The 22,970-nt window shown below is 54.5% G+C and overlaps 2 protein-coding genes across 5 annotated transcripts; both read left to right on the forward strand.

Moving 5' to 3' along the window:
* Positions 1-396: 396 nt before the first annotated feature.
* On the forward strand, positions 397-15,027 carry SELENON (selenoprotein N). Of its 2 annotated transcripts, none has more exons than XM_048326746.1 (12): positions 397-517; positions 3,801-3,918; positions 4,971-5,101; positions 5,531-5,743; positions 6,513-6,637; positions 7,301-7,438; positions 8,216-8,297; positions 9,228-9,416; positions 10,392-10,497; positions 11,268-11,380; positions 12,026-12,127; positions 13,063-15,027. In XM_048326746.1, the coding sequence occupies exons 1-12, from the start codon at positions 404-406 to the stop codon at positions 13,231-13,233; spliced, it is 1,602 nt and encodes a 533-aa protein (XP_048182703.1). In that variant the 5' UTR covers positions 397-403; the 3' UTR covers positions 13,234-15,027. The 2 variants fall into 2 exon arrangements, with proteins under 2 accessions (XP_048182703.1, XP_048182704.1); XM_048326747.1 differs by lacking the exon at positions 397-517 and adding an exon at positions 1,554-2,426.
* A 980-nt stretch (positions 15,028-16,007) lies between these two features.
* Positions 16,008-22,642, forward strand: MTFR1L (mitochondrial fission regulator 1 like). 3 transcript variants are annotated; one of them, XM_048327035.1, is made up of 8 exons: positions 16,008-16,116; positions 16,197-16,264; positions 17,289-17,393; positions 18,045-18,154; positions 18,662-18,873; positions 19,076-19,388; positions 21,681-21,806; positions 22,092-22,642. In XM_048327035.1, the coding sequence occupies exons 2-7, from the start codon at positions 16,250-16,252 to the stop codon at positions 21,784-21,786; spliced, it is 861 nt and encodes a 286-aa protein (XP_048182992.1). In that variant the 5' UTR covers positions 16,008-16,116; positions 16,197-16,249; the 3' UTR covers positions 21,787-21,806; positions 22,092-22,642. The 3 variants fall into 3 exon arrangements, with proteins under 3 accessions (XP_048182992.1, XP_048182991.1, XP_048182993.1); XM_048327034.1 differs by having other exon boundaries at positions 21,681-22,642; XM_048327036.1 differs by lacking the exon at positions 16,197-16,264 and having other exon boundaries at positions 16,039-16,116; positions 21,681-22,642.
* The last annotated feature ends 328 nt before the right edge of the window (positions 22,643-22,970 follow it).

The raw sequence follows: 22,970 nt of genomic DNA on the forward strand, positions 1-22,970 counted from the left end.
GGGAGCCCTCACAGCAGAGACATTTCAGGCTAAAAAGTGCTTTTTCCTCACAAGTGCTGGTCATTTAACATTAAAACGTGGTGTTTTCCTGACGAGCGCCGGTCATTTAACACTAAAAAGAGGTTCTCCCTGACCGAATGATAGCTACTGAACACTAATAAGGGCCTTCCCCTGACCGAGTGATGGTCATTTAACACTAAAATACATTTTTCCCTCACCGGGTGCCGGTGATTTAACACTAAAAAGAGGCTTCCTCTGACGGAGCGCCGCTGATTTAACACTAAAAAGGTTTTTTTTTTTTTCCGCGGCCGGGTCCCGCGGGGCGGCCGCGGCCCCTCCTCGCCCGCCTGACGCCTCCCCCGGCCGGGCGGCCATGGCGGCTCCGCGGCGCGGGCCTGGCGCGATGGCGGGGCCGGGGCCCGGGGCGGCCCCTCCGCGCCTGGCGCTGGCCCTGGCGCTGCTCGCGGCGCTGGTTGCCGTCAAGTACTACCGGGACGCGGAGACGGCGCGGTGGCAGGTACCGGGCACCGGGCAGCGGGCAGGGGCGGGGACGGGCCCGCGGGGACGGGCGGAGGGAGGGGGAATGGCGGGCGCGACCCGCCCGGGCGGCGTGAGGGGAGGCGGCGGCGGCCGCGCTGAGGGAGCGGCGCGGGTGGCGCCGGGGCTGAGGGGGCCGGAGCCAGACTGAGGGGGCCACCAGGAATCGGTGGGGTATGAGGTGGCCATAGGCAGGCTGAGGTGACCACCGGGCATCCCAGGTGGCCGCTGGGGTTGAGGTGACCACTGAGCTGTGGTACCACGCTCCAGCGGACGTGGGCTCGAGGTGACCACTGCGACGCTGAGGCTCTGCGACGCTGCGAGCTTGAGGCAGCTGCGGGGATTGTGGTGGCCACCAGTGACCAGCAGTGACCAGCTGCCCCCTTTGGTCCAGCCCCTGGCCCTGCTCTTGGCTCTCCATCTCACGCTTCCTCTGCTGCAGCCTCCGAAGGTCGCTGAGAAGCAGCAAAAGAAGGGAGGGTGTGAGCTGGAGAACAGGAACGGTTTTTTCTGGGGTTTGTGTTTGGGGTTTTTATTTTAAATGAGGCTGATTGACTGTTTTTTATTGTAATCCGTGTAATTCCAGGGGCTGCAGGAGCTTTGGAGATCTCCTTTGTTGGAGATTGCGCTCCCCTGGCTCTGCACTTCAGCCCTGAACATCTGAGGAGATTCTGGGAAAAGAGCAGATTTCTCCTTCTTGATACTCCTCTAGTACAAAGAGAAGTGTTTTTAAAGGTCATTTTTAAAGGATGCCTCTTTTCTTTGTCTCTTCTTGCATCACAAAAAGGGACAAATGGTTTAAACAATTTAATTAGAAGAATTTTTCCAACAAGGACAGGAGGGTGAGGACATTCTCACAGCCTGACAGGTCTGCTGGAGGTTTGTTTTTTCTGGAGGACTGGCAGACAGTTGTCACTGGGTGCTGCTGGAGAGGAGAACAAAATGTGAACAGCCCAAGGTTTTTATTTTTTTCTTCCTCTTGTTTCAAACATATGTCTTGTCTCTTCCTATGGAAATGTTTATTTAGCTGAACAACCCACAAGCAGGTGGGAGAGGAGAACTCTTTGTGGAAACCAGAACTCTGTTCCTCTACGGAACAGCTCAGTCCTATCCCTCTGGCCCGAACAGGGAAGCTGTCTTCCTTATAATCCCAGATTAGAAAGAGAAAGGAAAAAACCCACAAGCTCTGGGAGCTTTCTTTAATGTGAATGTTATCAGAAAGCAAAAGGCCAAGCCCTGACATCTCTCTCCGCTTTCAAACACGGCTTTTGTTGACCCTGGTGACCACACGCAGCAGGACTGGAGTGTTCTCCGTGGGATCCTTTGTTCCTCTGTGGGTGGGGTCTTACCTCCAGTTGGGTGGGGTCTCCTGGGTCCCACTGATGGGTGCTCACTGCCCAGCCCGTGGGTCAGTGCAGCTGAGGGACGTGGCCGTGGCTCTGTCTGGACATTGCCTTTGGGGTGCTCATGTCCAGCACCTGTGATCCCACCTCACGTCCTGCTGTCTCAGCCAGAGGTGTTCCCGTGTCCCTGTGGGGCACAGCTGGTTCTCCTCCTGCCTCCAGCCCCGTTCACTGAGGGGAAAAATGACTTTTCCCCACCTTCCAGCAATGCAGATTCCAACCTGCTGTGAAAACTTTGCCTGCCATTCCTCGTCCCTCGAGGTCTGTGCCTATGAAGTGCAAAATGAGGAGAGGCTCTAAAAGATCCATCGGGGGGGCAGTTCTGTGCCGAGGAGAGCACGAGGCAGTGGAGCATCCCTTCAGAGCCCAGCATGCATCCAGGACAGCCTGCTCTGCCCGGGGGAGGCTCCTGCTCCCCTCCCAGAGCCGTGAGCTGGCTCCCAGACCAGGAGTGATCGCAGTTAATGAACCATGTGCCCAGCACAGGTGAGATCTGGAGCTGGGAGAGGTCCTGGAGCCTGGCACGAGGCTTGTGTGACCCTGGGAGATGTGTCAGCACCTGAGCCAGCTGCTCAGCAGAACTGTTACCTATTTCCAGAGCCAAGGATGCTCATCCCCGTTCATTCAGGGCACAAAAGCAGGTTTACTGTGGACAGTCCACAGTGGATTGTCCCTGTGCTCAAATAACCATCTCCCTTTATTTTTTCACGTCCTTGGCCATGTCCTCATCCAGATCTCCGTTTTGAGTTCCGGGGTCTTTATTTCAGTCCTGGAACTGCCCTGGAAGGCTCTTAAGTGCTTTTGTAGCTGCAGTTGATGGGAGCAAAGCCTTCCAGGCTGCACTAGTGCTGCTTCAGGCTGGCAGGCAACAGATGGAAAATAAACTGGTTCAGGAGCTCTGGGGATGGTGGTGGTGCTGCAGGCGATGGAGAGCAGGCACGGATCAACAGCAGAATGCAGAGTGTTTGTGCTCCCAGCTCCGGGCTGTTCCGGGGGTGGCAGGGCAAGCTGATGGATCCTGGGGGATGTGCCAAGGGCTGGCTGGCAGTGAGGGGCTCCTGTCACCTGTTCTTTGTCTCTCCCTCCTCTCACACCAACGTGGAGCTCTTGTTCTGCCTCCAAGTTGTCCCTTCAGACTGCAGAGTGGAAATGTCTGGAAGCATCCAGAGCCCTTCTGGGCTGCTCCAAGGGAGAAATCATCTTGGTGAGCCCCGTGTGGGCTTTGCAGAGGAAAAAACTGAGGCGTAGAGAGCTGGGATCCTGTGGAAATTTCTGGAGAAGACTGTGGGTTTTGTGACTCCCTGTTGGATGGCTGAGGGAGCAGGAAGCCAAAATATTCCATGCAGTCCCGAGGCTGGAGATTTGGAGGGGCACTGACTGGAGCAGGGCAGTTGTGGGCAGTAATGCTGGCATGGATCCCACCAGGAATGGAAGTTACCGATTCCAAGGGCTCAGCTCACTCCCTCTGTGCTTTTGGAATGTGGTACTCACATATTTGACTGCCTTTGTTTCACTGCACATCAGTTTATCCCAGCAATCACCACCTATCTCCATGTGCTCCTGATATCCACAGTTTTAGGACTAACTAGCTGGAAAAAATGGGGAATTTTTCTGACAAAAGACACTGGATGTGAGCACATGGTTCAGTTGGAATTACTCAGGCAGATGTAGGTTCAATATCCTCGTGCCAGCAGTTCCTGGACACCAATCCCTATTGCAAATAGCACCAAATCCTGCCAAGGGGCGTTAATCTTTTCCCTGGATGTGCTGGGAAGAATGGGGATTAACTCCAGAGGGGCCAGAGTGGATTTCTGCAGGAAGTCCCAAGGAAATCTCACTTGCCTCTTCTTCCCAAACCAGGAGCTGGCTCTGAAGTCCCTGGGGAATGAGGGCCTGTTCCTCTTCTCCTCCCTGGACACAAACAAGGATCTGTACCTGAGCCCCGAGGAGTTCAAACCCATCGCTGAGAAGCTCACAGGTAGGTTCCTGTCTGCCTCCCAGAGACCTCCCTGCACAGAGCCAGACATAATGAACTCCACAGCTTTAATTCACTGAATATTTTACTCACTTTATTATTTTCTGGGTGCTGTTTTGGGTGTTATTTACATGAAGAGAGGCTGTGGAGCTTTGCACGTTGTTGAAAAGGCTTAAGCACCAGACATCACTTTGACAAAGTGCAGTTTTTATAAGGTGGAGGATCCCTTGCTGGACTAGCAAAGTACATAAGTTACTTTGGAGCTTAAAGGGGATTTGGGGTGGGTGAATGCAACAAATACAGCTCAGCCCAGGCCAGGCCAAAGGCATCAGTGAGTCACCGATGAGTGAGTGTTCCATTCAGCTGGGGCAGCCTCTCCTGGACAGCAGTTGTGGGAGATCATCTCTGGAGACTGTATCAGCACAGAGCAAATGGCTCTGCTGGTGCCAGGCATGGAGAAGTGTGGGGATGACAATGGACAGTGGGGACACAGACAGTGTTTGCTTGTGCTCTCCTGGACTGGCTCCAGCACGTGCTGGGATGGCTCTGAGGGGCTGTGAGTCTGCCTGGCTCAGCCTGGGCTTTGGAGTTAGGGAAACATGGAATTCTGGAATGATTTGGGTTGGGAGGGACCTTAAAGCCCATCCAGTTCCACCCCTGCCATGGGCAGGGACACCTCCCACTGTCCCAGGCTGCTCCAAGCCCCGTCCGACCTGGCCTTGGACACTGCCAGGGATCCAGGGGCACCCACAGCTGCTCTGGGCACCCTGTGCCAGGGCCTCCTCACTCTCTCAGGGAACAGTTTCTTCCCAATATCCAACCTAAACCCACCCGCTCTCACTTTAAAGCCGTTGAGTTGGTCACTAAAAGGAGGACTCCTCTTTAATTCACACAGCCAAAGCTGGTCTGGGGATGGGTCTGAGTTCTGCTGTGTGGGGACAGCTGGGAAGCTCCCAGTGCTCCTGGATTTGCCTGGTAAATGTGTAACCACTTCACAATTGCTTAAAAGGGGAGAGAGGGGAAACAGCTGCTTGAATTCCTGTCCTTTTGTCTAGGGGTTGCTCCTGTCTCAGAGTCTGAAGAGGAGGAGACGCCGGATCCAGATGGGGAGACTTTGTCCGTTGTGGCCAAATTCCAGCCCTTGGTCATGGAAACAATGACGAAGAGCAAGGATGGCTTCTTGGGAGTAGGTGTCCTGCAGGCCACAAATTCTGGGATAAACACATCTGGAGGGCTGGGAACAGCACCAGGAATATGTTGGGAGGGGGACGTGGTTGTGCTGAATCCCGTGGGATTTGCTGTGGCAGGGAACTCGCTGCCTCCCTCAGCATTTCAGGGTTTCAGCGCACTCAGCAGCACCATGCCCCAGTTAGAACAGCAGGAATTGGAGCTGCTCTCCTGCAGCTGAGTGCAGAAGCAGTGGTGTTACGTGGCACATTCCCCTCTCCTCTGTTACTCACATTCTTGAAGGCTGACAGAACTGTTTGGTGGGTAGGAAGAATGTGGGATGTGATACGCATTTTTCCCCCCATTTTCTAAAGCCTCCCTACATCCATGACATCACTGCACGTTGGGAGGGTCCAGTCTGGGCTCTGACAGTGTTATTTGTTCACAGATTTCTCACGTGGCTCTGTCTGGGCTGAGGAACTGGACGGCCCCAGCAGCCCCCATGAGTGTCCTGCTTGCCAGGCAGTTTAAAGCATTTCTCCCTCCAAAGAACAAACTGGATCTTGGGGATCCCTGGTGGATAATTCCCAGTGAATTGAACATCTTCACTGGGTATCTCTCCAACAACAGGTTTTACCCTCCACCTCCCAAGGGCAAAGAGGTGAGATATGAAACTCACTTTCTGTACACCTGAGGTGTCGTTGCTGTAAATGTTCTGCCTCATAGCCCAGATGAATCAGAAATCCCCAGAGGGATGAGGCTACTGCAGTTTGTTTCCCTGGACTTTCTAACGAAGCAGAAAATCAGGAGCACCTAAATTAGAGGTAAAACTGAGAGCAGGCAAAAGCTCTGGGTGTCTGTCACAGCCAGATGAGGCTGACTTGGGTAACTTCATCTTTGTTAATTGTGTGGGATTTGAGGATAGCCTTTCCCAGAGAGGGTTATTCCGAAAGCACCTGTGCAATCATTGCTGCTGGAACAGTGGCCAGGTGAGCATTTAGGTGACAAGTGGGACTCTGTGTGTGCTCAGCAGGTGAAGCCTGGCTGTGCATCCCCTCCCCTGGGTGCTGGGCAGGTGCTGGTGATCACTGAGCTGCTGCCCCTTCCCAGCCTGCTGGGATCTGTGATTGCACTCCCACTCCTTCAAAGGCTGAGGCATGGGCAGAGGCAGCCTTGCAGATCAGTTTGCTGTTCTGCCTGGGGTGATGGAGACCTGCAGACCATGGGAATAGCACGGAAACCAGGGAAGATGGATTGATTTGTGTCAGCAGTGCCCTGCTTTGTCTCCTTGGTGCATGATTAGGTCGGTCTCTGAGCTGGGTTTTGAATCACAGCCATTCCCTCACCTTGCTTCTCAGGTGGATTTGGGGTTGCTTTGGAGCTGTGTGGAGGAACAGTTCTCGTTCTTGCTCTCACAATTCCTTCTCCAGGTCATCATCCACAAGCTGCTGAGCATGTTCCACCCGCGGCCCTTCGTGAAGACGCGCTTTGCCCCGCAGGGAGCCGTGGCCTGCATCCAGGCCAGCAGCAGCTTCTACTACACCATAGCATTCCGGTGAGCCCGGGGGGCTGGGGACACTCCTGAGCCTGTCCTGTGTCCCAGGGGAGCGGAGGAGGCTGCTGGGAGCCCCTGGCAGAGAGGACACGGGTCATGGCACGTGCAGGGGTGTTCCCAAGTGACACCAGAGGTGTTCTGGCTGGGAGGGAGGGGAGGGTGGTTCAGTGTCACTGTGCCCACATGCAGGACATCACCCTTGGAGCTACCCCTGCTTGAAAGGGGAGAGTCAGACTAGCAAGAGTTTTGTTAGATTTTGGTTAATCAGGGCGTGGAGTGTCTTTCTAAGGGGGAGAGTCCACAGAATTGTTTCACTGGGAGTGTTACACACAGCTTTTATGTGTTACGCGCAGCTTTTATGTGTCTGATTGAGCTGGAAGGGGAGGCTGAAGGGGTCCTGTTCTGTCCCTGTATTTCAAGGAATGATCATGTATTTCATCCTTCCTGGATGCCCAGTTTCAGAAGGCATCAATACAGGAGATGCTCCTGACCCAGGACATCTGTTCCAGTCTTTCACCCTCTTCATTGTGTGACATGAAAAGCTTTTTAAGCTCCACCTCTCTTGCCCAGTTTAGGTTCATAATTTCGGGTGCCTGGAGACAGCTTTTCCCTGCTGTCACCTGCGGTGCAGGATCCCAGCTGATGGCTGCTCTCTCCTTTCAGGATCCACGCTGAATTCCAGCTGAACGAGCCACCAAACTTCCCGTTCTGGTTTTCCCCGGGGCAGTTCACAGGTTACGTTGTCCTGTCCAAGGACTCTTCCCACGTCCGGGACTTCAGGCTCTTTGTTCCTAACAACAGGTACAGCTGTTCCCCTCTCGTTTCTTGGAAAATCTCAGTGATCTGAGCTCTGCAGTTGCCTGTAAATGCATCTCTGCATTGCTGAGGATCCCTGACCCATCCAGGGTCTGAGTGACTCCGCAGTAACTGTCCCTTGGTGCTGGGAGGATGGGGAGGGGCAGGGAGGGTGTGGCAGGACTGGCAGCCCCAGTGCCTGGCTGTGAGCACTGGAGCTCAGCAAGGCCTGATGCTGCTGCTCCAACAGATTTTTTTGCTTGGAGTCTCACAGGTTAAGGTTTTGTGTGCAGAGCTTTGCACCAGCTTATTCCTGCTCTCTGGCAGGGAGCTGGAAGTGTTTCAGGAGGAAGAAGCTTCAAATCTCTTTGCCCATGACGGGAGTGGAAATTCTATTACAACGTTACCCTGGCGACTCAACCCTGGTGGCTCTGTCAGCACATTTCTTACAGCCAGCAGACACTTTGGGCTGTGCCAGCAGCCTTTTGCGTCCAAAAAAACGCTTTTAAAAGTTCAGCAGGATCAGAATGTGGGAGCGAAGTGCTGGGAAGGAAGAGGGAGCAAAGACATCTCTCTGCTGTCACTTGACAGAGCTCAGAGTTGCTGAGTGGGTGCCTGGGCCCTGGTCCAGCAGGGATCTGGTGTTCCTGGGCTGGGGCAGGGAACACGGAGATCTCCAGAGGCTCTGGGTTCAATGCTGACCCTATAAGAGGATGTTCCTGTTTGTTTGGGGTTTCCCATGCACAGCTTTAGCCCTGCCTGACTCTTGGGTTCCCCGTGCAGGTCCCTGAACGTGGACATGGAGTGGCTGTACGGGGCGAGCGAGAGCAGCAACATGGAAGTGGACATTGGATACCTGCCTCAGGTCTGTGGCCTCTCCCAGTGCTCCACACGTGTCCAGCTTCTCCTCAGGGGTTTGTGCTGCCAGGGCCCTGAGCTGTGGAACCTCTGGGACCCCCATTTCTTGGAGCTTTCTCTTGATCATTTCAGTACAACAATAGAATTTCCACTTACCTGTGCCTGTCCTCTGCAGCCGTGTGGCTCCCTATTCCCAGTTCTTGTGATATTTTCCTTTTTCCCTCAGTGTGGGTTGAATCCTAAGCTCCTGGAGAGTTTTTCCTTTTTTGAAACATTGCCTGACAGGCAGGAGGGAAGGTGAGGAGCTGAACCCAGGCCCTGAGCCCAGAGCAGGGTATGAACAACAGTGGGTCTGGATTTAGAAACTGCACAAGGTTATTCCTCTGTTTTGTGGTAATCCAGGCTTTTGGGACAGGAAACATAACCCCAAATTCTGAATGCCTGAATTCAACAGTCCCATTTTCTCCTAAACTAGATTTGTGTTTATTTTTAATTGCCCAAAGTCGGGAAGGCAGATTTAATGGAATTATTTCAGCTGTACCAGAACATGAACCACAGGGAAGCTCCTGGGCAGCTTTTCCTGCTGCTCCCTCTTGTGGCTTCCCAGGGCTGAGCTGGTGACAGGAGCAAGAGCTTCCAATTAGCCCAGCAGATGCTAATGATTTTAAGGATCTGGTGTCCCACAATCAGTAATCTCCAGTGGGAAGGAGGGAACATGGAGTCTCTGCATTTCCAATCCAGAGAGTGCAGCCAGACTGAGGGAAGTGAAGTTCCTTTCCTGGTATTTCACTGGTAAAGCGCAGCTCCAGGAGATGGGAGATCAAGCCAGATCTTCATTAGGAGCTGCACAGTGTTGTTTTGGATCTGTATCCTGTCCTGGAGCACAGAAGAACCAGGAGAGGGCTGTGTGCAGGGTCCAACCCAGCCTGTTCTGCAGATGGAGCTGGAATCCACAGGGCCTTCGGTCCCTGCCGTGATCCACGACGAGGACGGGAACGTCATCGACAGCAGGGACCCCTCGGGGGAGCCCATCCAGTTCGTGTTCGAGGAGATCACCTGGCAGCAGGAGATGCCCTGGGAGGAGGCAGCCCACAGGCTGGAAGTGGCCATGTATCCATTTAAGAAGGTGAGGAAGGGGCTCTCGCTCCCTTGGCACACTGATCTGGGGCAGATTGTCCTCCCTGAGCCATCCAGCCACCTCGAGGGCCAGCAGAGTCCAGAGGCCACAGCCTGAGCAGCGTTCAGGGCACTGGGAGGGTCTGAGCACTGGGAGGGTGTCCCAGGGCATTTGGGGTCACGCAGCAGCACAGGCAGGAGCAAAGCCTCCATGTCAGGTGTCCCCAGGATAGGATTGTGAGTGTAGGCTCATCCCTCCTGCCTCTTATCAGTGGCTGCTGCTGGGATTGTGGAGCAGGCAGGTAATCGTGCTGCTTACAAATGGTTTTTCCTCTGGCATTACTTCTGCAGCACCCAGGTGCCTCTGGACCGAGCTTTCCTTATCAGCAGAGAACACACGATCTGCCTGTGCCTCTGCAGCCCGCAGCCAGACACAAATTTATAGCTCTGGGTGACCCACACTATTTAACATGCCAGCAGCCTGTGGAGCAGATGGCTACTGCCTGTCACTGCTTCCTTGGCTGAAGGGACACGTTTCGGTAGCTGCCTCCTTGTGCCTGAGCTTACAAATGTCCCTTCAGACTGCCAAGATGTTAATGTCGGTTCCTTTCATTTGAGCGATTGGAACAGTGTCCGTGCAGAGTCCCTCACAGCCAGTTCTCAGGCTGTTTCAGGAGGTTTTGTAATAAATACCTCAAGGCCAGATTTCCCCAGCAGCTGAGGTGGGGTTGCAGACAGCCTGGCCACTGTGGTGCAGATGTTCTCTGTAAGATCAGGGCTCTGCAGGTGCCAGAGGGACCACAGTCTCCCCAGGAGCTGACGTTGTTCCTGGGGACATCACCGCAGTTGTCACTCGTTTAAATCTGTAGGTCCTGCTGCAGATTGAACTCTGTGTGTGTCACCCCTGCGTTTGGTTCCTTCAGAGCTGCTCCTGTTTGAGCTGGGCTGTTCTGTGCCTGTTCTCATGCTGTCCTTCTGCCCCCAGATCTCCTACCTGCCCTTCACAGAAGCTTTTGAGAGAGCAAAAGCAGAGAAGAAGCTGGTGCACTCCATCCTGCTGTGGGGTGCCCTGGACGACCAGTCCTGCTGAGGTGAGGACATTCCCAGCATGGCTGGAGGGACGATGTGGGAAGAGCTGGGGGTCGGGGAGCTGCCCAGGAGCCAGCAGTAAATGTTGTGTCACTTGTTTTAGCACTGGAGGTGCTGAATAGACAAAGGCTGGGAGTGGGGAATTGCTGATGTGAGCTCAGCTGCCCAGTGGCAGCACCAGGACCTGTCTGAGACAGCCTGTGAGTCAGGTGCCTTTGTCGAGGTGGAGACATGGATCTGGCCTTTCCTTTCCTCTTTCCTGCTGGGGGAGAGGCAGCATTGGCAGGGAAAAGGGGCACTGCTCACTCTGCCTTGTCCCTGGCACCTGCACAGGAGAGGCCAGAGCCAGACCTGGCCTTGGGGCTGTCCTGATGTGCAGCTTTGCTCCCTCAGTGCCTGAGAGCTGCCGTGCCACGTTGGGCAGGAGGGATGGGTGGGAGGGGAAGGGTCTCTTTAGTCCTGTCTGCCCTGAAAAACCCTCAGCACTGGGCTGTGCTTGGCACGAACAGCGAGTGGCACTCGGGGTGGCTGCCATGGCTCACTTCTCCTGGGCCTGCTGTGCCTGGCTTGGGCTCTGCTCTGCTGAGTCCTCTCTGCCAGCAGCACCTGTAGGGAACAAAAGCCATGGGAAACTGCCAACAAAGGAGCAAAAAGACAGTGGGGAGGGCTGGGGGGAGCCAGAGTCAGCTGCCACTCAGCTTGGTGGCATCGAGAGTGGTGACAGTGACCTCAGGAAACACAGCAAAGCCTCCTGTGCCTCTTCCTGTGCCAGGTTCGGGGCGAACTCTCCGGGAGACCGTCCTGGAAAGTTCGCCCATCCTCGCCCTGCTGAATGAGAGCTTCATTAGCAGCTGGTCCCTGGTGAAGGAGCTGGAGGAGCTGCAGGTGAGGCTCACACCTCTGCTGGGGGTGCCACATGGTGCCAGGGGCAGGGGGAGCTCCCGCCTGTGCCAGGGGGATTTTGTTCCAAGCCCCCCCTGTCCTCGGCCACTGCAGGGGCCAAGCAGACACCAGATGGAGGCAAGCTGAGAAGTGGCAGAGTGAGCCCCTTGGCTCTGTCCTGGTGCCAGGTTTAAAGCTAAACCAGATGCTTCTCCACGAGACAGCCCTGCCCAAGGCCTCTGGTGCCATCAACCAACTGACTTCCCTGCAACCCAGGGGACAACCAAATTACCAAATAACTGTCTGAACCCTGAGTCTCCTGACTGAGCCTTTCCCCACTTCTGAGCCTGTGCTCTCAGCTGGGATCAGTCACAGAGCTGGGGTCTCTGGGAAAGGCTGGGATCAGACTGTTGGTGTGCCTGTGATGGAGTGATTTTATTGTCTGGGAAGAAAATCTGCAGCTGAAATGTGAGAGGGAGCCTGAAAGGGAATGGGAGAGCAGCCTGTGAGAATGGTACCAGCTACCACCACGCTGCAAAGCATCTCTCTGGTCCCTCCCTCCCTCTCTCCTGTGTGCTGTGTGCTCCCCCTGTGCCATTCTGCCACTTCTGAGGTGTGCAAATGTGTGGTTTTGGTGTCTCCCTGCAGAGCAACAGAGAGAATGAGTTCTACAGCAAACTGGCCGAGCTGCACCTGGAGAAATACAACTTCCCTGTGGAGATGATCATCTGCCTCCCCAACGGCACGGTGGTAGGCTGGGCTCTTCCCCATGGAGTGTGTTCTCTGCAGGGTCTCCACTGCCCCAGCCAGGCCCTGCCCCTTGAGCCTTTGTCCCTCTACCCAGAAATCTGAAACAAATGAGATTTTATCCAGAGGCAGAACAGCAGCAGCTCTGGGCGGGGGCAGAACAGACTTGAAGTGTGATTCCTCACTGTCCCTGAGCTTTGGGAAGCCACTGTAGCTTTGTTTCCTGCACCCATGGCCCTTTGTGCTCATCCTTTGAAGAAAATCCCCTGAGCAGCACCTTCCAGCACATTTCTCTCTCTCGTGACACCCCAGATTGGTCACAGCAGATCAGCTGTTCGTGAGCCCGCACACTTTGGCTCTGCTGTGCTTCCCAGCAGCCCCCCCAGCCCTTCCCCCCTGGATTTGAGGAACAGTTCCTGACACTTGGCAGCATGGTGCTGTCTGTGTCAGCTCCTGGGCCGAGCTAATCCTGGCCAGACACCTTCAGGGTCCCCTCGCTGTCTCCATGAAGCTGTGGGCTGTGACAGCCTCAGCTCTGTGGTCAGCAGCCACAATGGGTCAGTGTCCCCCTTTCCCAGCTCTGTGAGGCAGCAGGAAGTGTGGGAAGCTCAGGTGCTGGTTTTGCAGCACCCCAGGCTCCATCTTTGCAGCTCTTGCTCACAGACATGATCTGAGCCTCCATGATTTCTCCCAAATCACCTTCATCATCTTCTTAACCTAAGCAAAGGGTCAGCACTCTTGGGAGAAGATCACACGTTTTTCTCTGACTGTAAAATTCAGATCCAAATCCTGGTTCCTGAATTAGCATTTGCAAAGAATTAGATATTCTGTAAGAGCTGTTACAGCCTTGTCACCTTTGTCCTGGCCGGAGGCCAAGGCAGCACATGGGGAATTGTTCTGACCCTTAAAAGTCTCCTCTCATCTTTTTTCCTTGCCAGATTCACCATATCAATGCCAACTATTTCCTGGACATTACTTCTATGAAGCCTGAAGATGTTGAAAGCAGCATCTTTAGTTTCTCAACCAATTTTGAAGACCCTTCAACTGCAACTTACCTGCAGTTCCTGAAGGAAGGGCTGCAGAGAGCAAAACCATACCTGCAGTCCTAGAAACAGGCACCTGAATGCCCCACTGAGATGGCCAAGGACTTCAGAGATCTGTTTTGAGTACAGCAGCTCCTCCTCCTCGTCATGCCAGACGTTGGTGTTGAACTGCAGGCAGTCCCAGGACGGGGCTGTGCTCTGGGTCTTGGTTTGAGGCTGAGTTCCAGGTGGTACCAGTTTACACAACCTGCCCTTTTCCGTTCAGGCACATTTTTACAGGAGGGAAAATACTTGAATACGTCCCCAGTGCACCTGCCTGGGTGTGCCACCCACCCTCATTTCTCTGCAGCTCCTGCTGAGACTGGTGAAACTGGTGTAACCCCAGAATTCCTGATCTCCAGGACTGTTGCTGACTGTGGGGAGCAGCACTGCCATTCCGACCGAACACTCGTGGTGAGAACAGAACCCAGCAGCCGTGGGCAGCCCCCTGCTCCCACCTCCGGCCAGCCTGGGGCCCAGTGGCAGCTCTGGACGTTGACAGTGACGATCTGTGTGACGGGACTGCCATGGGAATGTGCAGCCAGGAGCTGGGGATGAGCTCTGGAGCAGCCCCCAGCGCCCTGTGTGACCTGGTGGCCTCACTCAGGCGGGGTCTGTGCCCCTGAGGGAGATGCTGAGGGTGGCACGGGGACATCAGGAGAGGACATGAGGGCATTAAGGTTTGGTGCAGCTCAGAGGGGTCAGGTGAGAAGCAGTTTGAGAGCCCCCAGGAGCTCCCCCAGTGACCCCTAAAGGGCTAAAGGGCACAGCAGTGAGCAGTGTCCCACCCATCCATCCCAGGGCTCCTGCCCCAGCAGCCCTGGGAGCTTCTCCCAGGGTCCCCTTGGAGCTGGTGCTCTGTCCATGTTTGCTTTGAGCTTCCAGGTCGTGCTGGGTGAGGAACTGTGAAGTTCCTTCTGGGAACTGCCCTGAGAGCATCACCTGGGTGAGAACTGGGCAGTTCTAAAAGCCAGAAGTACAAAAGATACTGTCAGGAATTTTTTTCAAAGAGATTGTTCAGACACAAAGCCATTATCCCTTATCTGAAGCCACCCTGAGCAGTTGCTCCTACTCTGTGCCAACTCCTGGATACAGAGTGAGCATCATTTTGTAATTTGGAGAAGGAAAGGTTAAGTGAAACAGGTTTTAAGGCATATTCCTACAGACATGTGAGGAGGCAAAGCATCTTCAGTAGCTGCCTGCAGCCAGCCCTGGCTGGTGATACTTTTTCTGCTCTCTGAAGCACAATTTTGTTGGACCAAATCAAATTAAGGGAAAAGCCCTTTTTTTTTTTTTTTTTTTTTTTTTCTGACGAGGTATTTTCATTCCTGAGCTCCAGGTCCTGGGAGGAGCTTGGGGGTGGCAATTACCCTGTCCCCACCCTGCCCCAGCCTTCCTGTCCATACCTGAGCCTGGGCTTAGCTGGACCTCTGGGCTGAACCAGTGTCACTTCACTAATTGCTCTAGTGAGGTTAATTAATTAGCCGGGGATGTTTCTCAGTGTTGGCTTTGTAACTATGCATTAGCTCTGCGCTTCCTCACAGTCCAGTGTGACAGGCTGGGGTCTGGCCGTGCCAGAGCCTCCAGGCAGCGTTGGAGACAGAGCTCCTGTCCTCCCTCCGGGGATTTTGATCCCTTCAGGGCTGCAGCTCGGAGGAAGCCTTTGGGATCCCACAAAAGTACCTGTTTATTCCCTCATGAACTCCCTGCAGCCTCCTCCGAGCGCTCCTGGGAGAGCCCGGGTGAAGGGGATGAGGCTGGACAGTGGCAGAGGGAGCCCAAAAGCCACCCCCAAGCTGGAGCAGCCTGGGGGATCCCGAGGGGCCCCAGGGGACCCGCCTGTGTCCCTTTTCCCCGTTAAGCTGCCAAACTGCTCTGTCACTGCCCCTCCGCTGCCGTGGGCGGGCTGCGGACAGCAGCCGCTGCCTGAGGCCTCAGGAACTCGTGCCAAGCGTTCGTCTCCTCTCTGTAACCCGTTTACTCTGCACATTCGGGTCCTGCTGTCCTCCCCTCCCGCGCCTTGTGACGCCCTGGCCCGAAACCCGCGGCGGGCCCGGGCCGATGTCGGCCGGGAGGGGAGGACGGGGCAGGCCCGGTGAAACCATGCGGTAAAACCATGCGGTAAAACCATGCGGTAAACCATGGGGTAAAACCATCCGTGCATCCTCCAGCTCGGCTCCGCTCTCCTTCCTCCGCCGGGGGCTGCGGGTGGGCGTGGGGCGAGCCGGGGGCGCGCTGCTCCGCACCGGGGTGTCCCCAGATGTCCCTCCCTGCACCGGGATGTCCCCAGCTGTGCCCCCTGCACCGGGGTGTCCCCAGATGTGCCCTCTTCACCGAGGTGTCCCCCCTGCACCAGGGTGTCCCCAGATGTGCCCTCTTCACCGGGGTGTCCCCTCCCTGCACCGGGATGTCCCCAGATGTCCTTCCCTGCGCCGGGGTGTCCCCAGATGTCCCCTCCCTGCACCGGGGTGTCCCCAGATGTGCCCTCTTCACCGGGGTGTCCCCTCCTGCACCGGGGTGTCCCCAGATGTCCCTCCCTGCACCGAGGTGTCCCCAGATGTGTCCCCTGCACCGGGATGTCCCCAGATGTGCCCCCTGCACCGAGGTGTCCCCCCTGCACCGGGCTGTCCCCAGATGTGCCCTCTTCACCGAGGTGTCCTCCCTGCACCGGGGTGTCCCCAGCTGCCCCCCCTCGCTGTCCCCCTGCACCGGGGTGTCCCCAGCTGTCCCCCCCCGCTGTCCCCCCGTCACCGGGGCGTCCCCGCCGCTGCCGCTCCGCCCCGGGCCCGGCGCCTGCGCTGCGCTCCCGGAAGGTCGCGGGGCGGGTTCTGGTTCTGGTTCCGGGCGATGGCGGCGGAGGGGCCGCGCACGGCGCTGGGAGCGGGGCCGAGCTGCGCCGCCGCCCCGCAGGTACCGGGGGGACCGGGGGGCCGGGGGAGCCGGGGGAGCCGGGCCGGGGCGCTGCTGCAGCTGCTCGGTGTGTGTTGCAGTGAGAGACGCGGCGGAGCGGGTGCGATGAGCAGCCGGCGCTGAGCCAGCGGAGATGGACGCGGAGGCCGTAAGTGACACCCGGACACTGCCTCTGTCACCTGCCCCGACCGCTGCCCCGACCGCTGCCCTGGCACCTTCCCCCGGCACCTTCCCCCGACACCTCTCCCCAGCCAGAGAGCTGTCATCTCGCTGCCCCCCAGCTCAGGGGTTCGGTTTAAAATACTCAGCAGGAATTTCAGGTCTGTCAGCACGGAGCAGTGCTCAGGCACAGAGTGCAGAACGAGCTCCAGCAATAAGTCAGTTCTTGGGTGTGTTGTGGGCTGAGCTTTGTCATTGCGGTGTCCTCTTGTCACAGGAGCCTGTGAGTGTCAAATGGGCAGAGCATTTCACCTTTTGGGCCCAGTTCAGAAGTGTCCAGAGAGCTCTAAAGCAGTTGCTATTTCTGAAAACAGCCTCCGAGGCTGTTCCCCATGGCCCAGGGCTGGGACAGGCATTGGATGAACTTGTCCCTTGCTGTCACCCAAGAAACGTTCAGCCTTGTCCCAGAATGGGCCAGGTTGTAAGGGACCACTGGAGGTCTCCTGGTCCAGCCCCTGCTCAAGCAGGACATCCTAGAGCAGGTTCCTCAGCACCATGTCCAGTGAATGCCTGCAGGGAAGGAGACTCACAGCTGCTCTGGGATATTTAACAGCGCTGCTTGTATTAGAGATGGTGTGAAGGCAGGAGTGTCCCTTGAATGACACTTTATTTTGATGCCATTTTCCTCCTGGGCCCTTGATGTGTTGCTGTTTTCCTCCTTTTGCCAAGTTTTCCTTTGTGAAAATGCCTGCTGGCAGTGAGTGCTTTTACTGAGTGCTTTTAGTTTTCAGTCCTGAAGACACTACGCCCACGTTCTAAATGCCCCTGTACCTGTGTGACTGTCACCTGTGTCCAGCTGAACACAGTTCTGTGAAATGGAGACCTCGGATATCACCAGGTTCTCAATTAAAAGTGAAGAGATAAATAGAGATCAGACTCCTGACAGTTTATGAGAATGGATTCAAGAAGGGCACCGACTTGAGAAATTAATTGTGTGCTGTGGGTTCTTGTAGACCATCCCCGTCTGGCAGAACAAGCCCCATGGCTCAGCTCGCAGCGTGGTCAGGATGATCGGCTCCAACCTCCCTCTGAAACCCTGTCCCAGGGCCACCTTCGAGGTGAGTGACCCCTGGGCTTGGGGGTGGCTAGAGGAGCTGGGGCAGGACAAGGCATTGCATCAGATGCTGGTTTGCTCCCAGATATCTGCAGAGTTGTAGCCACTAAACCTGCACCAGTACAGTTCTTTTTTTTTTTTTTTTAATAAATTTCTTTTTTTTTAATTCTCTTTTTGTAAAGTGATCACTAACAACTTGAAGGAAATCCCTCCTCAGGCAGTGTCTGAGCTGGAAGAGATGGAATGGTGGAGCTGCTGAGCCAGGGCTTTGTTGTGTGACCTCCAAGGAGCCTCGTGCCCTGTGGGCCTGTTCCCTGAACGCTCACAGGAGTCCCTGACTCACCCTTGGAGTGGCAGTGTTGCACGTGGCCTTGGCAGCACCTGGCCTGGATCAGGTGTCCCCTCCTGCCTCAGACACACAGCAGGAAGGAGCAGGAGCTGACACAGGGAAGCACAGCAGTGCCCAGAACCGAGGGCTTTATTTCCCAGCCCAGAAAACTTAAAACAGTTGTGCAAACGGAAGGAAACCTGCTGGAGCTGCTGCTGTGCATCTGCCAGACACAGCTGCCACCGAGGACAGGGGTTCTGACAGCACACCTGGGGCAGCTCCAGGAGAGCAAACACCATGTCCTGAGCAGCGTTTCCTTCTTGCCAGGTTCTGCCAAGTGTCTCAGATCTGTACTTGAATGATGTGCCCCCCGTGCCCACCTTGGCTGACATCGTGTGGATCGCAGCGGATGATGAGGAGACCTACGCCAGGGTCAGGTTGGTTTTTATCTGCTGGTTTCTGTCACAGAGCTCAGGCCAGACACTGCTCAGATGACCACAACTTCCAGTCCTCTCAGGGTCTGATGTGGTGCCTCTTGAAAGAAGTTTTTCCCAAGAGAAGGAGGAAAAAAGTGATAAAGTACCCTGGGAGGAATTCCTGTAGGAAGTGCCAGGAGCCTGTGCCGTGCCATGTGTCACTGGCTGCTCTGTGCAGAGCAGCTCCCTGCTTCGGGGTGTTTCCTGGTCAGGAAGTGGAAGGGTTGAGTTCTCCCAGGACTGAAATGCCCTGTCCAGTCTGGCCTTGGACACTTCAGGGATGAGGCAGCCACAGCTTCCTCTGTTCCTTGTGCTGCAGAGAGCTCATGCAGCAGCACAGCACATTTGCACCTCTGGTGGTGCACAGAGGCTTCATTTGTTTTGTTGGAGGCTCTGCTGCCCTCAGGGGAGGCCGAGCTTTGTCATGGAGAGGTTTGGGCCTTGTGGCTGACAGGTTTTTGTCCCCAGAAGTGACACTCGCCCGCTGAAGCACAAGTGGAAGCCGAGTCCCTTCACGGTGATCCAGAGAAACGCCTCAGTGCCCAACCTGAGGAAGCAGGAGGAGAAGCTGCTGGCCCTGAAGAAGCCTGGCTTGCCAGCCCTGAGCCGAACCACAGAGCTCCAGGATGAGCTGAGTCACCTCCGGAGCCAGATCGCAAAGATCGTGGCTGCAGAGTCAGGTAGGGTCATGATGAGCTTTATTTCTGCTGGGGGCTGGTGTTTCCTGCAGGCTCACTCAGGGCTGTTTCCCAGCAGAGCCATGGGGGGATGTTGGCTCTGGGGGCAGCTCAGGGGCTGTGTTTAGTTCTGTTGTGTTGGGGAGAAACCGTCCCACGTGGTTTGCTGTGAGTTCACCAGTCCACCTCTTGTTTCCTCTTCCAGCCTCTGCCCAGATGACACCAGATCTGTTATCTCCAGGAAGCTCAAATGCCTCTTCTCCTGTACATTGTTTTGGACCCTCTTTCCAGTCCACCACGTCCTTTGTGATCAGCGACATCACGGAGGAGGAGGCCGAGCTGGAGAGCCCCGAGCTGCCCTCGGTGTCCGTGCTCTGCTCCGCCGCCTCCGAGAGCTGCCGGCCGGAGCCGAAGGACCCCGACGACGACGACTCCGTGTCCCTTTCCAAGGCCAGCAGCTTTGCTGACATGATGGGAATTCTCAAAGACATTCATAGGATGAAGCAGAGCAAGGACTTGTAAGTGCTTCCTGAACTCTCTTTTTATTTTGTGTCAAATCCCTGCAGAGCCTGGACGTGGCACCGGCTGCTGGTGCTGCTCTGTGTCCTTCATTGCTGGGGGAAAGGCCTGTTCAGAGCAGAACGTGGTCACTCATTCCTGGCTGTTTTCCTTTCTGGGATAGGAAATAGTGGAGAATTTTCATGGGGGAAATACCTCTTTGGAGCAGAACTTGGTAACACATTCCTGGTTTGGTTGGTTTTTTTTTCCCCTGGATAGGAAATAGTGGAGGGGAATTTAAACTGCTTAGCCCAATGTTTGGCTCTTCCAGCTTGTTGACCTGACAGAAAGCTGTGTTTGCCCAGATGCAGACCAGACCTGTGTGTGTTGGCAGCTTTCAGAGTGAAGGAAGTGCTGGTCTTAGCCCACCTCACATTCCCAGGCAGTTGGGAAGCTCAGCAGCTTTTCCAGCATGGAATATACAGGGATTTAACACGTGGAGCTTCTCAGCTTCTGTGGTTCTTCATCTGGCTCAGCTCTGGGCGTGGGCAGGGTGAGTTTGCACTTGTCTCGTGAGGAATTGACAAGTTCTGATCATGAGAACTCCTGAAACTGCTCCATGGACAAGATCCTGCCCAGCTGAGAAAGTTCCTTCTCCAGTGCTGGCTGTGCCACCTGCCTTTCACACGCTCAGATCTCAGTGCTGAAGCTCAGTCTCCACATTTCCCATTCTGTTGTGTGAGATTCCTGGCCAAAAATACCCCGCTGGGTGGTGGCTGTTCACAATTGCTGTGCCTAATTCGGTTTGAAAGGAATCAGATTCTCAGCACTGAAAAAATTAAAGTCAGATGAGAGGAGCACGTTCAGCCTCCACACCCAGAGCATCAGGGGGTATTACACCTCCATCTCCCACAAAATTCACCCCTTCGCTCTGGTTTCCCTGAGGGGAGCTGCCAGATCCCTCTCCTGGGATGCAGGGTGGGCAGAAGGACCCCAGGACCCATCCCCTCGATCCTTGGCTGATTATCCAGGGCTGGGCCGTGCTCCTGCAGGGAATGCTGCAGCACCAAGGCTGGAGCTGAACCATTTCCCCCTCATCAGCTTCTCTGCCTCAGCCTCTCCTGCACAACAGCAGTGGTGTTTTGGGGTTATTACAGCTTAATTAAAGCTGGCTGAAGAAGTTGCAGGTAGCTGTAAAATTAAGTTAATTACTGATGTTCATTATTTGTTGAGCTTTAATTCCTACTTCTGGTGCAGTTGTGGAGCAGCCCCTGTGCTCCCCCAGCTATACTGGGCAGCACTGGGAAGCCTGAAGAGGGTCAGGTGCTCTTTAAGTGGAGGAAAAAAGGTGCTCAAAGATGCAAAAGATGCTTGAAAAGATAATTACATCCACGCTTCTCTGCTGCTGCTGTGTAGGACTCGCATCTTAAACTCAGCTTTGGTGTTTAAACTCAGCTTTTGTGTTTAAACTCAGCCTTGGAAGCTCCAGGAACGAGTGAGGAACTTGCAGAAATGTGCCTGTTTCAGCAAATGTGAACTGAAGCCTGTTCCAGTGTCTGGTGGAAATAGGCCAGGGGGATTTTTTTTTTTTTGGTGTGTCTTTTAGGAATGTTTAAAACTCCCATCGTGTTTTCTGAGCAAGGGAAGACTTCAGCTACGAAAAAAAATAAAGCTCTGAAATTATTATTACAGGTTGCAAACAAAACCATGGTACCTGAGGGAAAAGAAGTGAGGCCTCCTGTAAAATAATCTTCTGAAAGGAGCTGCTTGTGTCAACTTGGTGGAGGAGGAAGATTGCTCTGAGAACAGGAAAACTCGTGTAGTGGAAGGAAATCCACACCAGCCCTGTTTTAAAATGCCTGGAATCACCAATATTGAAATAGGAAAGCAGAAATCCATGGTGCAACAAAATTGAGGAAGAAATAGACACTTCTAGACCTTCCCCCCAAACACTGGGTCCTTTATATGGAGGGGATGTAGGTTGTAAATAATTAATGAAGTTTTGGGTTGATTACTTGTTATTAGCACAGTGGAATAAGAATTAGGCAGAGCTTTGAGGGTGAGATTTCCAGGATGCCCCTGGAGCCACAAAACGAGCTCCAGGTGAGTTCCAGGTTTTTCAAGCCAACAGGAAAGGGCTGAATTTTCCCTCTTTTTGTTGTTTTGTGGTGTCTTTCTTGCACCTCCTCCACTCGTGACAGCATCTGATGATAAAAGCTGCAGGAAAACACTTCGAGACTCCAGGCAGAGCTGTCAGTCAGGAATTCTGGCTCTTGTCTGGACTGAGTGCCAGTGCTTTTGTCCCCCTGCAGGAACCGCCCTTCCATGAAGGAGGAGGACCCGGCCGTGCTCATCGCAGAGGTCCTGAGAAGGAAATTTGCCCTGAAGAATGAAGACCTGGCCCTGAAGGAGAAGTGATGCTGCTGGCACTCAGCTCTGTAAGCAAAAGTGTTTATGCTCCCAAAATCTCCTCCACAGTAGCTGCCTTCTCCTAAGGATCGAGCCTTTCGCCTCTTTTATTAATCAGACATGGTTTGTGCACCGGACACTTAATTAGGAAAGACCCTTCGGGTTTGATGTGTTTTCCATGTGTTGTTCTATTTAAGAAAAACCTTTTTAAGAAGATGGAAGCTCTTTTCCACCTGTGTTTTGCTGTTGGTGATTGATGAGGATCTCCTGGAGTGCTGCTGGATGAAGTTCTTTCTACCTACACTTTTCCTTAGGTTCCAACTGAGCATTAACCTGTGAGGATAGAACCAGTTCCCATTTCCAGTATGGACAGGACAAACCTCCAGCCCTTTGTCCTGAGTACGGTACAGAGCTGCTGAGAATGAGCTCGTGAATGCTTCCAGCTCTCCAGGGCTTTGGGGACTGTTGGATCATGGTGGGAAAAGGCGTTTTTCCCGAAAATCCCGGGAAAAACTTGGGTCTGAGGGATTTTGTGTGCCCTGGGTGTTTCTTATCTCACAGATCAGCCCACAGTTGCATGACAGAATGGCCTTAATTTCTTGGCAGTAATTTAATGTTCCATTACCAGTCCTTGTACCCCAAACCTGTGTTTTATTTAGCCTCCAAAGGTCTATTTATTGACGCACCAATGCAAAGGGCCGAGCACCCCAACCAGACCAGGGAAGGAGGAGCTTGGCCTTGGCTGTGGCTGCAGTTCCTCCTCACTCGGAGAGGTTCCCCTCAGCTCCACGTTCCCTGCAGTTCCCTCATGGCTGTATTTAAAGTTTGATTTTTTTCCTTTATATAAAATGGAGCCTTAATAAGACACCGCTGATCTGTGGGGTTCTTGATGTGCCCGGGGTTGGGGTGGGACTTTTTTGGGGCAGGCTGGGCTGGGGTGGAATCCCAGCTGCTGCAGCTGAACAGATTCAGGTGCCAGGGGCTTTCTTAATCCACCTTGATTTCCTTGAAAAATTAAATCATCATCCCCACCTTAAAAACAAGAGAGGAGCCTTCTGTGGCAGAGAGAAGGCAGACGTAAGAATTAATCATTTTTATAGGGAGCTCCTCCCCTCCTGGATGCACCCCCAGAGCCCCTGGATGAGGTGATTGTTCCCCCTGTCCCCACAAGGCTCCTCTGCACGAGGATTGGG

Source organism: Corvus hawaiiensis, chromosome 23, assembly GCF_020740725.1.
Source record: "Corvus hawaiiensis isolate bCorHaw1 chromosome 23, bCorHaw1.pri.cur, whole genome shotgun sequence".
NCBI classification, from domain to species: Eukaryota; Metazoa; Chordata; class Aves; order Passeriformes; family Corvidae; genus Corvus; species Corvus hawaiiensis.